The following is a 13104-nucleotide window of genomic DNA, read 5'->3' as shown; positions in this document are numbered from 1 at the left end:
GTATCCTGATGTATCAAAATGCAACATGGTACTTTCATTGCTTGTTTGATAAGCTACTCATTAAAAGATCATTTTTAAATGTACCCCACTCACCTGCAATGTACTTTCTTAAACACATTACTGTTATCAACTTTTATGATATTAGAAGATGCTATAATCAAATTATTTTAGGGAGGAATATAAATCAGTTAAGTTTCTTATGCACTGTAAATGGTACAATGCCATCTATTGTAACTATATATTAAATAAGCTGAATCTCCTGTTACTCAAAACTCAGGGGAAATATCTCAAGGTATAAAGAACGATAGTCTTTGATAATGATAAAATATTCCATATTTCATTCCAAATCAAGTATAACATTTAAGATAACTTTCCAGTTTAATTCATCAGAAGTAGCTTCACTTTGTTTAGGTTATTCTCAGTTTAGACGTAAAAATACAATACATCAAGCTAGGCATGGTGGTGCATGCCTGTAGTCCCAGCTATTACGGAGGCTGAGGAGCGAGTATCTCTTGAGACTAGCTAGGAGTTCCAGGTTAGCCTGGACAACTTAAGTCTCAAAGAAACAAAAACAATACAGTGCATCTTATTTCTAACTAGCAACTTTTAAGTTAATCACAATACCAAAAGAGCTGGTCAGTTAAAGTAGACATAACTATCTGTAATATTTCTAACTATCTCTGAAGAGGAAGAATTCAACCAAATCCAAATAATATTTTGTTGCTGCCTGAAAGCAACAAAAATTACAGTGAAGGACTCAATTTTTAATCTACCAAGTTGAACGCAGGTAACAAATAAACTTTTAATTTCTCATGAAACCTAAGAACTCTGAGACAAGTTAAAGACATGTTTTAAAAGGTTACACTGAATACTTGTGATTTGACACTCACATTTTTATTTAAAAAATAATTATTTGATTTACTGCGTTCATTTGTTGTGAATAGTCTTTTAAAATAAAAGAGGAATCAAAAATTAGCGAGAACATGCAACACCAAAGGCTAACACTAATGTAAGCTATGGACTCTGTGTGATTATGATGTGTCAATCATATTTGAAACAAATGTGCCACTCTTGGTAGGGGATGTTGATAATGGAGGATGCTATGCATTTGAAAGGGCAAGGGTACATGGAAAAATCTATGTATTTTCCTCTTAATTTTGCTGTGAACCTAAAACTGCTCTTTAAAAAGGTAGGAGAAAAATATTTAAGAAGTACACCAATAATCTTTAAAATAGGAGAAAGGACTACATTTTCAATATGTACCTAATTCACATTTCACATTTAAATTGAATCAGAGTATCTTTGTAGAACTTAAATACATGAAAAAGAGTCTGAAAAATGCACCACCACTTGAAAATCAAAAGTATCTTTAGGGCTACATTAATAAATCTTATAAAATTTTGTTTTATAATAAATGCCTTTAAACGTGATATTACGATTAAACGACCTTAAAGCACTTAGCTTGGGATTCTCTGAAATTGGTGAACTGGGCAAATCATCTTAAAAATCTGGTAGGTTATAAACTATTTTAAAAATATTAAAATGTATAACTCACTATACAAATGAGCTGTAACTGTTTATGATCACATTTTTGTTTCCAGGATGTCTTTTTTTTAACTGGCATATTAAGCAGTCCAGAGAATAATAATAATCACACATATTCTTCATGTGAAAAATGATTTTATGTTTAACTATAACAAAACTAAACACGGCTAGTTAATCAGCAATGAAATATTATGAAAAGACCTTAATGAACATACAGAAATAAATTTGTTTTCCTACATTGTATAATTAATTAAATATATAAGAACTCTATATTAGATCAATTGAACTGTAAGAAATTTTTCATATATTTAAGTATTAGTCATCTCTAAATGTTTTCATATCTCTTACTGTTAATGCTTTAACTCAGTAACAATAACGATTCTTATTTTTTCTATTTCCATTACTCCTTGAGATATTTTTGAAGCAAAGGAACATAAAATATATAAAGCCTTTCTAATGTGGGCATTTGAATTATCCATAAACATCAAAATCTAATTCCAAAATAAAGACCATAAGAAGAAAACACCAATATCTGTAAGGTAAATGAAGATGAATAAAGATAAATTATTAATATTTAGGCCTACTGAGTAATGGTAGCTAAATTGCAGTCATTTTGAAATTACTCTTTTTCTTTGAGAAAAAAAGAGATACAAACATTATGCATACATTATGAAATAAATGAAATACATTTACGTAAACAATTGTATCATATTTGATGGCAAGGAATTCCAAGTATATATAAACCCTATATGTGAAGAAAGTATTATTATGCACATAAGCTGAGGAGAGAGCAATAAGGAGAACGTATTCTACACCTCCCTAGAACAAAATCAAATTCAAATGATCATTTTATCTTATTAGGTAAGATAACGACTTTGGAAATAAATATTAAAATCTATAAAAAAACCCTATATAACAAACATCAATAGGTAGTTATTAAGTTAACACTGCCCTTCTCCAAAAGAGATCTAATATTTAATTACCATTCTATTCTTCTAAAGTACCATCAAACATTTAAGTCTTACTAAGAACTTTTAACATTTCAAAAAACTGCCAGTAACATTCTCCAGGTAATGTAAATGTTATCCTAAATCTAATCGTGATTTTAAAAAATATAAGAAACTGGTAGGAGTAGTAATTACTGGCACTTACTAAATAATCATATTCTAATTTATGAAATCACCTTAGTAAGAATCTATACTTACAGCCGGGCGCAGTGGCTCATGCCTGTAATCCCAGCACTTTGGGAGGCGAAGGCAGGCGGATCACGAGGTTAGGAGTTCGAGACCAGCCTGGCCAACACAGTGAAACCCCATCTCTACTAAAAATACAAAAAATTAGCCAGGCGTGGTGGCGGGCACCTGTAATCCCAGTTACTCGGGAGCTGAGGCAGCAGAATTGCTTGAACCCACGAGGCAGGGGTTGCAGTGAGCCAAGATCTTACCACTGCACTCCAGCCTGGGTGACAGTGCAAGACTCCATCTCAAAAAAAAAAAAGAATCTAGACTTAACAAATCTGTATTAACCACATATATCCTTACTTCATTTGAAACAAATCTGTGTTTGCATTGGATACTTAAGAAATTCTTAAAAATTTATATTTAAAAATAAAATAATCAAAAATTTCCTATTTTATTAAATATTTTTTAAAAACCTCAACAGTGAGATATGACAAAATTCACAAATATAATACTTATATATTTTGTTAAATATTTAAAAATAAAATATTCATTACTAAACTGCATCAATGTTTCACAATTAACATGGGTCAGAATATATATTTTCACATAATAAAAATAGGAACTAGTTAAATTACAAGTTAACATTAGAAAATCAAATGAATACTGTCATTTTAAACCATCAATGGTTACATACCATCCTCAAACAGCAGACTCTCACAGCATTTATCAACATGTCTAAAGAGAGATAAAGTACAGCACCTAGGCATGTGTTTCTTTTTGAGGATTTGGTGACATCACAGGAACTACAAGAAAGTTTGACTGTATTACTGCCAATAAATTTTAAGTAGAATTATGTAACTATAAATATACATAACTACAAATACACAGCTCAATTTTAAAACACACATATATACATTCTCTTTATTTTGAAGCAACTGAATACGTTTTGATATATGGTTACTTGCAATCACTATTTTTAAGAGAAAAAGTATCCCAGGTGCCTTAGCATAAATTTTTATATATTTATTAAAGACACAAATAATTTGTTTTTTATTTCCCCAAATACATATTAAAAATGCTTCAGAATACTTAAAAAAAAAAAAATCCAATGACACATGTGCTTCCAAACACTCCAAAAAAAACTATGTCATATATTTAAAATATTTTGAGTAGATACAGGTACAGTTGAACATTTAAAATTCCTAATCGTCTATGATACATATCCTTTCACAACAAAATAGTACATAGATATAAAACCTGGAATGTTTTCAAAAATGCTTATAGAACTAAAATGGCCTCTCAAATAGTAATAAATTTTTTTTTAATTCTATGAAATAGTCTTGAATTGCAACCTTATTCCACAAGGGATGCACACATAATACCTATATCATTTATAACCATCTAACTGTTAATTGTAGTTGCTTGGCTAACATCAGTAGGATTCCTGCCTTCTTCAAAACAATTATTCATACAATTTATATACAATGTATGTAAATTACAATATAAGAAACCTCTTTAGGCATCATTTAATACTGTCCTTTTAATATATACATGAACTGTACATATATACTGTATGTAACTGAAGATTAAGTCAACTATTTAAAAATCAATGTTTATAGTCTAGAAACAGCTATATATTTAAAAAACTTTAACAGCTATATGTTTTAATTCAGTGAATAGAGGAATGTTTACCAATATATAATCATTAAATAGTGTAAACACAAATGTCTCATGGATCTAAACATTAACATTGGTTAATAAAATATCTTAACATTTGAATATTTTAGAAGGTAAACACAGAAAATCAAATTATAAAAAGGTGTGACCAGACAAAGAAGAAAAGGGCTATTTTTTTCATTCATCTATAAAACAAATTTATGAGATCGTAAAAAACAATTTAACAACCTAAAGAAGGTTCAAAGGGGGAAGAAAGAGCCTGAGAGAAAATGGATTTGTCAATGATTTTTGTCATCCAGTCTTAGAAGGGAAAAAACAGAAAATGTAGCTTCATTTTGCACTATAAAATAGGAAGCATAAAATCCAGTAGTCTGTATGTGGACTCGTATTTGTGTATTTAAACCCTGTTTCAATTCACAGATTATGCTGATCCTTCCACATATAAACAGCCAATAATGATGGCCAGGCCTTCAGGAAAGGAAAACACACACCACACAGCAAGGTCAGGAAGCTACCAAGCACCAAAGGACAACAGATCAAAACAGAATGGTTTCATATGTTTCTATTGTTTATATATTTAATTTGAAGATGATATTCCTTAGGGAAGGGGGTATAAATATTACTAGGAACATGCAACACAGTACCAAATACATACTTTTCAAGCAAATATACCAAGTATTTCATGCATGTATCTGTCAGTCAATCTGCAGTATTAACAGTCATTCATTCAATTCTTTTTAACTTAGATATCATGCCAAAATAAACCTCTTTAGTCCTAAACCTCTTTATTTCTAACTATGAATTCGCTACAGAAAATTTATATTTACCTTTTTTTGAGGAAAAAATCAGGCTTCCATAAAAGTATCTTTTTTATTATAAAGGGATTAAGCAGTAGAGAGGAGTAAAGGCAGAAGTATTAATTCATTATTTCCTGGATAAAATTTTGAAAATGGGAAGCAATGAAATTCTGTTTGGTATTAAAACATCTTTAAAAATTACAACACAATATAAGCAAAGGTTGAAATTTACCCCAAGTAGCAGACCAGCACATTTTAAACACACAAACTAGAGCCGCCTCTGGCCACATGTTTTTTTGAGTTCAGTCTCTTAAAGAGACAGTATACTTAGACCACTGACTACACGGAGCACATTTCTAAAATGTTTGTCAAGCATCCCTCTATTGCACGCATTTCTTTACAACCATACTAAGTCAACAGTGTTCTATTTTATTTTACTATGAAGTCAAATTATTTTTATCTGAGTCTACAAAATGACTACTGGACAGGCAGCGATGAAATAATAAAGGGAGCTACTGTGACTAGAGGTGTCTAAAATAAGGCAATCTATACATTTCTTTCCACAGCAAACTGTTTCACTTTGTTTTTTCAACCTTAAAATGATCATGTTTCTTCATTTTTCTACCCATTCACCAGATACAGGCGACAGAGTATATTGTATAGATAATACCGGAAGCTACATGAACACTAGTTCGCTGTAGAATGAAGCAGGGGGAAATGCTAATAACATCAACCTGAATATATATAGTGAAATTTCAAATATTTTCTTTTCTCTTTTGACAGAAAACCCAGGAAAAGGCCCATACACGTACACTAAACGCTGCACTACCTAGTAATTTCAGGGAAAATTTTGTCTTTCAATATACCGAAGGGCATCTTCTTGTACGTCTATTGGCATAACTACTGATCAGCTCCTCCACATGGAAAAAGATGAAGAGGGGGGAAAAAAAAGCTTGGCTTACTTGGTGTACAAATACATCGACTGGAATATCCAAGGGGCTTCCCTCTCGGTTTATCATGGAGATGAATCCAAATCCCATGCGCACATTGAACCACTTACAGTGGCCAGTTCCGCGCAAAACCTGGGATTCCTCCTCTGCCGGCTCCGGCAGCTTCCCGGGCTCTTCTCCACCACCTTTGCTCGCCCCGCCTGAGAAGGAACAGGACAAAAAAGTCAGTCTGTATTCCCATTCAATGTGCATTCAAAGATTTGGAAAAAAAAAAAAAAAGTTGCCTGCCTGGGAGTGTAGGGGAAGGGTAACAAAAAAACATTTTTTTAAAATGGTTTGATTTCTTTTCTCCTACAGAAAAGATTTAAAATATAAAGGGTTAAAAGGAAAGCGGGGGAGGGGGAAGCCACACTGTTCTATCGATCACACCAACTTCCACGTTTCTATACATACGTGTTCTTTTTCATTTAACTCCATTTTTCAGCCACATTTTACATTACAACATGCGATACTTTACTTGTATATTGCTGATTTAATACTGATCCCATTGACAAAGAGAAATTTTCAGCAAAACTATTCTCTCCGGCGGGCACGAGGAGGAAAGAGAAATCGTGAAGATGGTTTAGAGCTACTAGTTAAGGCACATGGGGCAGCAGTGAATCCAGCGTTATTTGCAATGTGCATTCCCCTCCCCCCCCATAACTTTCAATTAAAGTTGGGGTGGAATGGGGGAGGGGGCAGGTGTATAAAAGTTTTCTTGGGCTCACTAACTGAAACTGCGCTTAATCACACTCACACAATTCAAACAATAGCCCCCTGAAAGCTTTTCAAGTTGTGAATCAGTGTGGGCGGTACAAAACATTTTTGGAGATCTATAACAATAGGTTTGCAGAAAGCCCCACTGCGTGATGGGGGGTTGGGAGGTAATGCCCAGTATTGGGGTAAAGGGGGAAGGGGGGGACGGTCAAAGAAGGGTGGGAGAGGGGGAGGGGGAGGAGAAAAGAAGAAAGAAATTCACAGTAAAACAATAGAAAAGAAAATTAACCTTCGGCCATGTTGCCCCACGGGCCCTCAGCTCCAAACTCGTGAGATGAAAACTTTCCCTTTGGAACGGAGTGATCTTCTGCATCAATCTAACATCTTGATTTTGTGCGATCACAAATTTAGCTCGCATGGTCTAATGTGCTTTCCTTCTTTTGATTTTTTTCTCTCCTCTCTCCAGTTTCTGGCCCCCTGAGCACACGTGACTTTGTCAATTACATGCTTTCTTGCTACTAATTTCACCTCGTATCCTTAAGGGGCTGGCAAGAGGAAGAGATAACCAATCGCCATTTCATCTATGCTGACATCAAAATAATTTATGAATGAACACGAAAAACTCAAACATGTTATCTTAAAGACAATTTGGAACGCTTCTTTAGGGTAAATCAGAATGCTGATTTTGTGCTTCTACTTAAACACAATGGAGGGTCCTTGTGAATCATAGATTTAGGAAAAAAGGCACAGTCATATATGTGCACACGCGTGCCTTACACACAAGCCCGAATAAATAAAATCATGGGAGGGGGTCGTTTAAATAAAACAACCGATGTTAACGCTTTTTTTCCCCTTAAGAATTCAGCTATTCCATGGCAGTAAACCTGCTTGGAACGCTAATTTCATATTTAATTCAATTCTTAGAGGAAAATATGTAATTTATAAAAGATCTAATTAAACCTAATTACATTCCCATGAAACTTTAGATTATGAAAACATACACCTAGGAAAAGGCAGAGGCACATAAGTTACTTGATTATGCCCGAAATATTTTCAAATTTAAAATAAAATCCTACTAGAAAAATCGTTATCACCTTCATATAGTCAAATTGTGTTTAAGTAAACCATTTTGGAAAATTTTAGAGGGGGTTGGTAAGGAATTGTACTTCACAGGTTTCTCTGCCATCTCTTTCCGGGGGAGGAGATGTGATTAATGACTTCCTAAATAACAGCCCAGTTTTCCAGCCTAACGTAGAGTGAACCTCAATCAGTGGCGATTGTTCCCCAAGAGCCGGAGGACATAGGGCAGGAGGGGGAGGGGATCTCCAGGCAGGGGAGGTGAAGAGGAGCCGCCAGGATAGGCGGCAGCAGAGTCAGAGAAAGAGGTGGGAGAGAAAAAAAGCCGGCGCAGGCAGGGGGTGGGGTGGAGAAAGAAGGACAAGTGGGAGAAAAAAGGTAAATTCATATCATATTGACTTGTACCCTGACATTTTAAAAGTCCACTACCAATGGCCAGAAGAGTTGAATAAACGAAAATGTAGTAACGGAGGAAGCTCCTACTGTCCTTCCTCGACTGACCCCCAGCTTCAAAATGCCTACCCCTTTACCTTTCAAACTGGTTCAAACGATTGATTACAAGATGCTGGCAACAGTATTACCGCCCTTATTGAATACAACAATAAATATTATAGATTAACTAAAAATGCTTTATTTCTTTTAAAAAATAAAATATTACCTGTTTTAAAACCTTAAAACGCACCACCAGACTTGCCTACCCCACCCCCCATTTTCTTAAACAAGCAGTTTACCAAGAAACTAACTGTTCAGATACCACTTCCTTCGACAAAGCTACTGAGTTGACCCTCCCCCACCATGCCAGCAATCCCCCTCCCAGTCTCTTCAAACACGTCCACACTCCAGCACAGTTTCACACAAGCTAAAATGTAGGGATTATGAATCGAAGAGCTATGGAAAAAGCTGTATCCACCTATTTATACTCCCTCCCCATATTAAACAACTAAATATAAATTTAATTGGTGCAGATTGGAAAATGGATGTATAAAAAATAGAAGTTATTTTCAGCTGTTTGTGATAAAAGGTTTAATCAAAACTAATCAATTTGGAAAGATTTTTTTTGTATGTTACTCCTTTTATTTCTCTTTAGGAAAAAGGGCTACTTTCTCATTTTATTTTGGAAGGAATAACCGTGTGCCAGCTGTTAGGGAGAAAAGAAAAGGTGCAAAAATCCAATGACTTTGAAAGTTTAACAAAAGCGCAAGGCTATGAAAAAATTATTTACTAACAAAACATTTACTAGGCATTATTTTGATGGTAGAAGTTACTTCTATCATACTGATTACACTGACAAAAAAGTAATCTCAATGATAGCATTACAGGCTAAGCTTGTGACATAATATGAAATCGAGAAAGTAATTTATATGTTTTTCATATTTTAATAATCACTTTAAAAAATCAACATCCGGTATCAGAGGAAAAAAAATCTCAGAAAGTATTCATGTAAATTGAGGTGAAGTGCTATTATTTACATAAAAGTAATGATCACAAAATTCACAGGCCAGTATAGTTTAGCTTTGTAAAATATTCATTTAAGTTTGCTTTTAATTAGAAAACAGTTTAGTCATTATAAAACCACAATCATAATATGTAGGTAGATCCAGAATCTGTTTATTGTTAAATTTGATGAAATTCAAATTTATTTTGAATGTGGATGCAAAGTGTGGAATACCACAACTGAACTACACTGTACAGTAGAGTTATGAGATTCACAGTCTTGCCTGATTGGGGGCCTCCAGTATTAGTGGAATTAAGGTAACGTTCACTGGAGTGGTCACTGGTGTCAGAGGTTATCGACTCATTCATTTCCTGAGAGGGACATCAGCCTTTCAAGTTGTGTAGAAGGCTTTTTCCAACTGGGAACCCTGAAAAATCCTCTAAAATTCGTTCATGAAGAATTTAAGACAAATGCATTTACATACCTTGGGGGAGGGTAAAAGAAAGGGGAAGAGAAGAGGCGAGGGAAGGGTAGAGGGGAAAAGGAATAAGAAAGCAAAGAAGTTGGAAAAGGAGAGAAGTAAAGGAAGGAGACACATTGAGAAACACAAAATAATCACTCAGCAATTTAAGAATATGGCACTGTCTTTTCTGTGCCTTCCCCCCAAACTTTTGAGCCTAAGATCCTTTTAAAATATAAATTGCCCATAAGCTCTTAAAGCTCCTAGAGTGCTGCTTTCACATAAAGTCGTCCTATGAGTCTCCTAGAATGCTTTCCAATTTGTCACTTTCCTGAAGTCTTCTGGTTTTAATTTTTTTCTCATTTCCTACTTGTTTTTAGTCCCTGAAAGACCTGTGTTTGACTCAAAAGGCGTGTTTTATTCCTGCAAAAGCCAAATACTTTATAGCTTGACTTATGGTTCTTTCAAAATGTCTTTAAAATGAGTTCAAGTAGCCACAAAGAATCGTCAATGTACTGGGGGGAAAAAGCAAGGAAATAACCTATCATATGCCTGTTGGCTATCACAATCTTCCCCATTTAAAAAACAAGGTACACGTTTTCCCAGACTTTTTTCCCCCAACAGTACAAGGAGCCGAAAGAGGTGCCAGAGCCCACCGTCGTTGTTTTCAACTATAAGGAATGAGTGACTTCTGTTAAAGCAGAAACAATGCTTCGGTTCTTCTTAAAACTAGGAGGAGGGGCTGTGGCAATGCGGCAAGTGACTCCACCCGTCCTCTCCTCCCCGCAAATAAGGCGGGGTCTGTAGCCCAGCGCTGCCATCGCAACCCGTCTCTCTAGGCAGGTCGCTCCCCAGGCGGCCCAGACCTGAGACCCCAGACCCCGCGCCAGCAGATCTAAGCTTTCCCTCCACCTTCTGAAGCTTCCTCTCACCTTTCTCTCCCCAGTCACTTTTCCCTTTATTCCTCACTTTACCATCTCCTCTCCCTAAGCGGTGTAGATCCAAAGAAGGCTGGTGATTTCTCACTAAGGGACTTTTACATTTGTCATCTTGTTCCCAAGAACACCAAACAAAAGAAACCCCTGCCTTCACCACTATGGCAAAAACACTATGCACAGCCTACTATTTTGACTGAATTTCCAGACGTGTATCATTTATACTTTGATCCCTTTTCCTATGAGATGCCAGAATCTCCTAAAGCTAACATAACTGCAGTCAAAGAGAGGGAATCCGAACCCAAGAAAATGACCACCCCCACCCCCACCGGGCCATGCCTAAAACTGAGCTGTCTTCCAGCAAACCCGGCACCGTCCTTTCGGGAAGCCGCGATGGCAAACGTCGCCCTGGGCCTTCGGAGGATCAAGAAAAAACGTCGGCGGGAAAGGGCTGGACGCGCGGCTGGGGGCGATTTTTGGGATCTCTCTCTGCCCCTGGCAAGATCTCTCCTGCCTGAAAGCCGCCGACCTGCCCGTCGGGCAAACTGTCCTGATTCCTTCCACCCCGTTTCGGTAAACCACTTGGCGGTAACTTTCTTGACATTCCTACGACATGGAGTCAAATGCAAGGCGCGCCTGACTGGGTGCGTGGGTCTTGCAGCAGAGGCACTTCAGACTATAGTTGGGTCGCTTTGCTTTTGTTTCCAAAATGCAAAATTCTATTCTCATTTAATTTCCTTGTCTGGAGGCAAAATGCTCTGGCTTCACACTATTGGTCCAATGTTAGAAATTGAGACTTTCCTTAAATACCTTAACACACTTTCCCCAGAATAATAAAGTAAAATTATGGAAATACAGAAATGGATTAGCATAAATTTTAAGTTTCCCAGACAAATTGCCTTTATATTTCAAAATTTGCCTTTATATTTCAAAATTACCCTTTACATTTCAAAATTTGCAAATGCTTCCTTCTCTTTGGTCAGTTAGTTTCAGCAAAATATTTAGAACAAAATCCAGAAAAGGAGCATTATTTTAAGACTGACATTCTGTAGAAAAAGTATTTTTTAACTCTATTTTTAAAAATTATACATAATAGCTGTAGAAAGTATCTTTTTAAAAACTTGGAATAGCAAAAATCCTATTACATTAACATACTTCTCTCCCAATAAGCAGGAAAAATATTTTCCAAACTGTGCTCAACAAATACTTTCTTAAATGACTTTAATTAGAATAGTAACAGGTTAGAAAAAGCATTTAGTACTAAGTTTTACATTACTTTGCCCAGAATGGCACAAAAGGAAGCTTCATGTTTTAGCTGCAAAATGAAAGTATTTTTCAACTGTACTACTTTAACATGTATGTTTCCTAATTTAAAGGTCCTTTTTGCAATAAATACCATGAGTCTGTGGAGCAAACACTAAATAATGTTAATGTACTATTCTTTCTTCCTCCCTCAAGCAATTAATAAAAATATTCTTTTAAAAAGTTATATTTCATCAAAAGAAATAATCAACTGAAATAAGAATGTGGACTGTCTCCCAGGTATTTATTTCAATATTTACCCTTTGGGTTTATTTGGAGGGCGACGGCAAGTATACCAAAAATGAAAAAGGAAAGAAGAGTGGCAGGGTAAAAGACGAAACAAGTTAAAAGAAATCTTCAGGCTTTAAAGATGCCTGAAGCAAATCAGCATGTGTGAGAAGCAAATCTGTGGAGAAAAAGCATCAGCTAGAAAATGGAGGCCAGAATTATGGTCCTATTTACCAATCTGTGGCCTTGGGCTAATCACTAAACTTCTCTGGGACTCAGTTTCTTCATCTGTAAAGTGAGGAAACTGGACCAGCGAATATTCAAAGTCTCTTAAGTTGAAATGTAATCTCTAGAAATAACCATTCTTCTGGTGAAAGTGGTACCTTTCCCCTCCAATCCTTTTTAATCACAAGGAAATACAGACATGAAACTTTATTGCAGTCACTTAACACATTGGTGTTAACATTATTTCCCAACAGAAAAGAAAAAGGTCTCTGAACTGGCCCCAGCGAAAAACCGCAGTCAATAATAAGGGGAAAAAAATAAAACATAAATAAACGAAAAGAAAACAATAATAAGAGGAAACTAGCTGGTATACTAAAACATTTGTAGCAACTTTTGAGAATCTTCTTTTTCATGACACTGGAGTATCATCTCTATGTCAAGATTCACTCTAAAAAAAAGCAGTTTCTCAAATGGAAATCCTATCATGGTTTCCTCGTTAAACTTTTTGATCCTTACTGCTTTCCTCTTGCTACTCA

The 13104-nt window shown here is 35.5% G+C and overlaps 1 protein-coding gene across 2 annotated transcripts in view; it reads right to left on the bottom strand.

The window, feature by feature from the left end:
• The window catches only part of LIN28B (lin-28 homolog B), a 140148-nt gene that overhangs the window by 112760 nt on the left and 14284 nt on the right, over positions 1-13104 (bottom strand). Inside the window, exons 1-2 of one of the 2 annotated variants that reach the window (XM_025382884.1) lie at positions 7196-7408; positions 6163-6350 (exon numbers count right to left, since the gene is read on the bottom strand). In XM_025382884.1, coding sequence (XP_025238669.1) covers positions 6163-6350; positions 7196-7205 — 198 coding nt within the window. In that variant the 5' untranslated portion in view covers positions 7206-7408. Of the gene's footprint in view, positions 1-6162; positions 6351-7195; positions 7409-13104 lie in introns of those variants that run through there. The other variant, XM_025382883.1, reaches the window with a different exon arrangement.

This window comes from Theropithecus gelada, chromosome 4 (assembly GCF_003255815.1).
Source record: "Theropithecus gelada isolate Dixy chromosome 4, Tgel_1.0, whole genome shotgun sequence".
NCBI lineage: Eukaryota > Metazoa > Chordata > Mammalia > Primates > Cercopithecidae > Theropithecus > Theropithecus gelada.
Note: the sequence above shows the minus strand (reverse complement) of the source record. Positions and strands in the feature narration are given on the sequence as shown.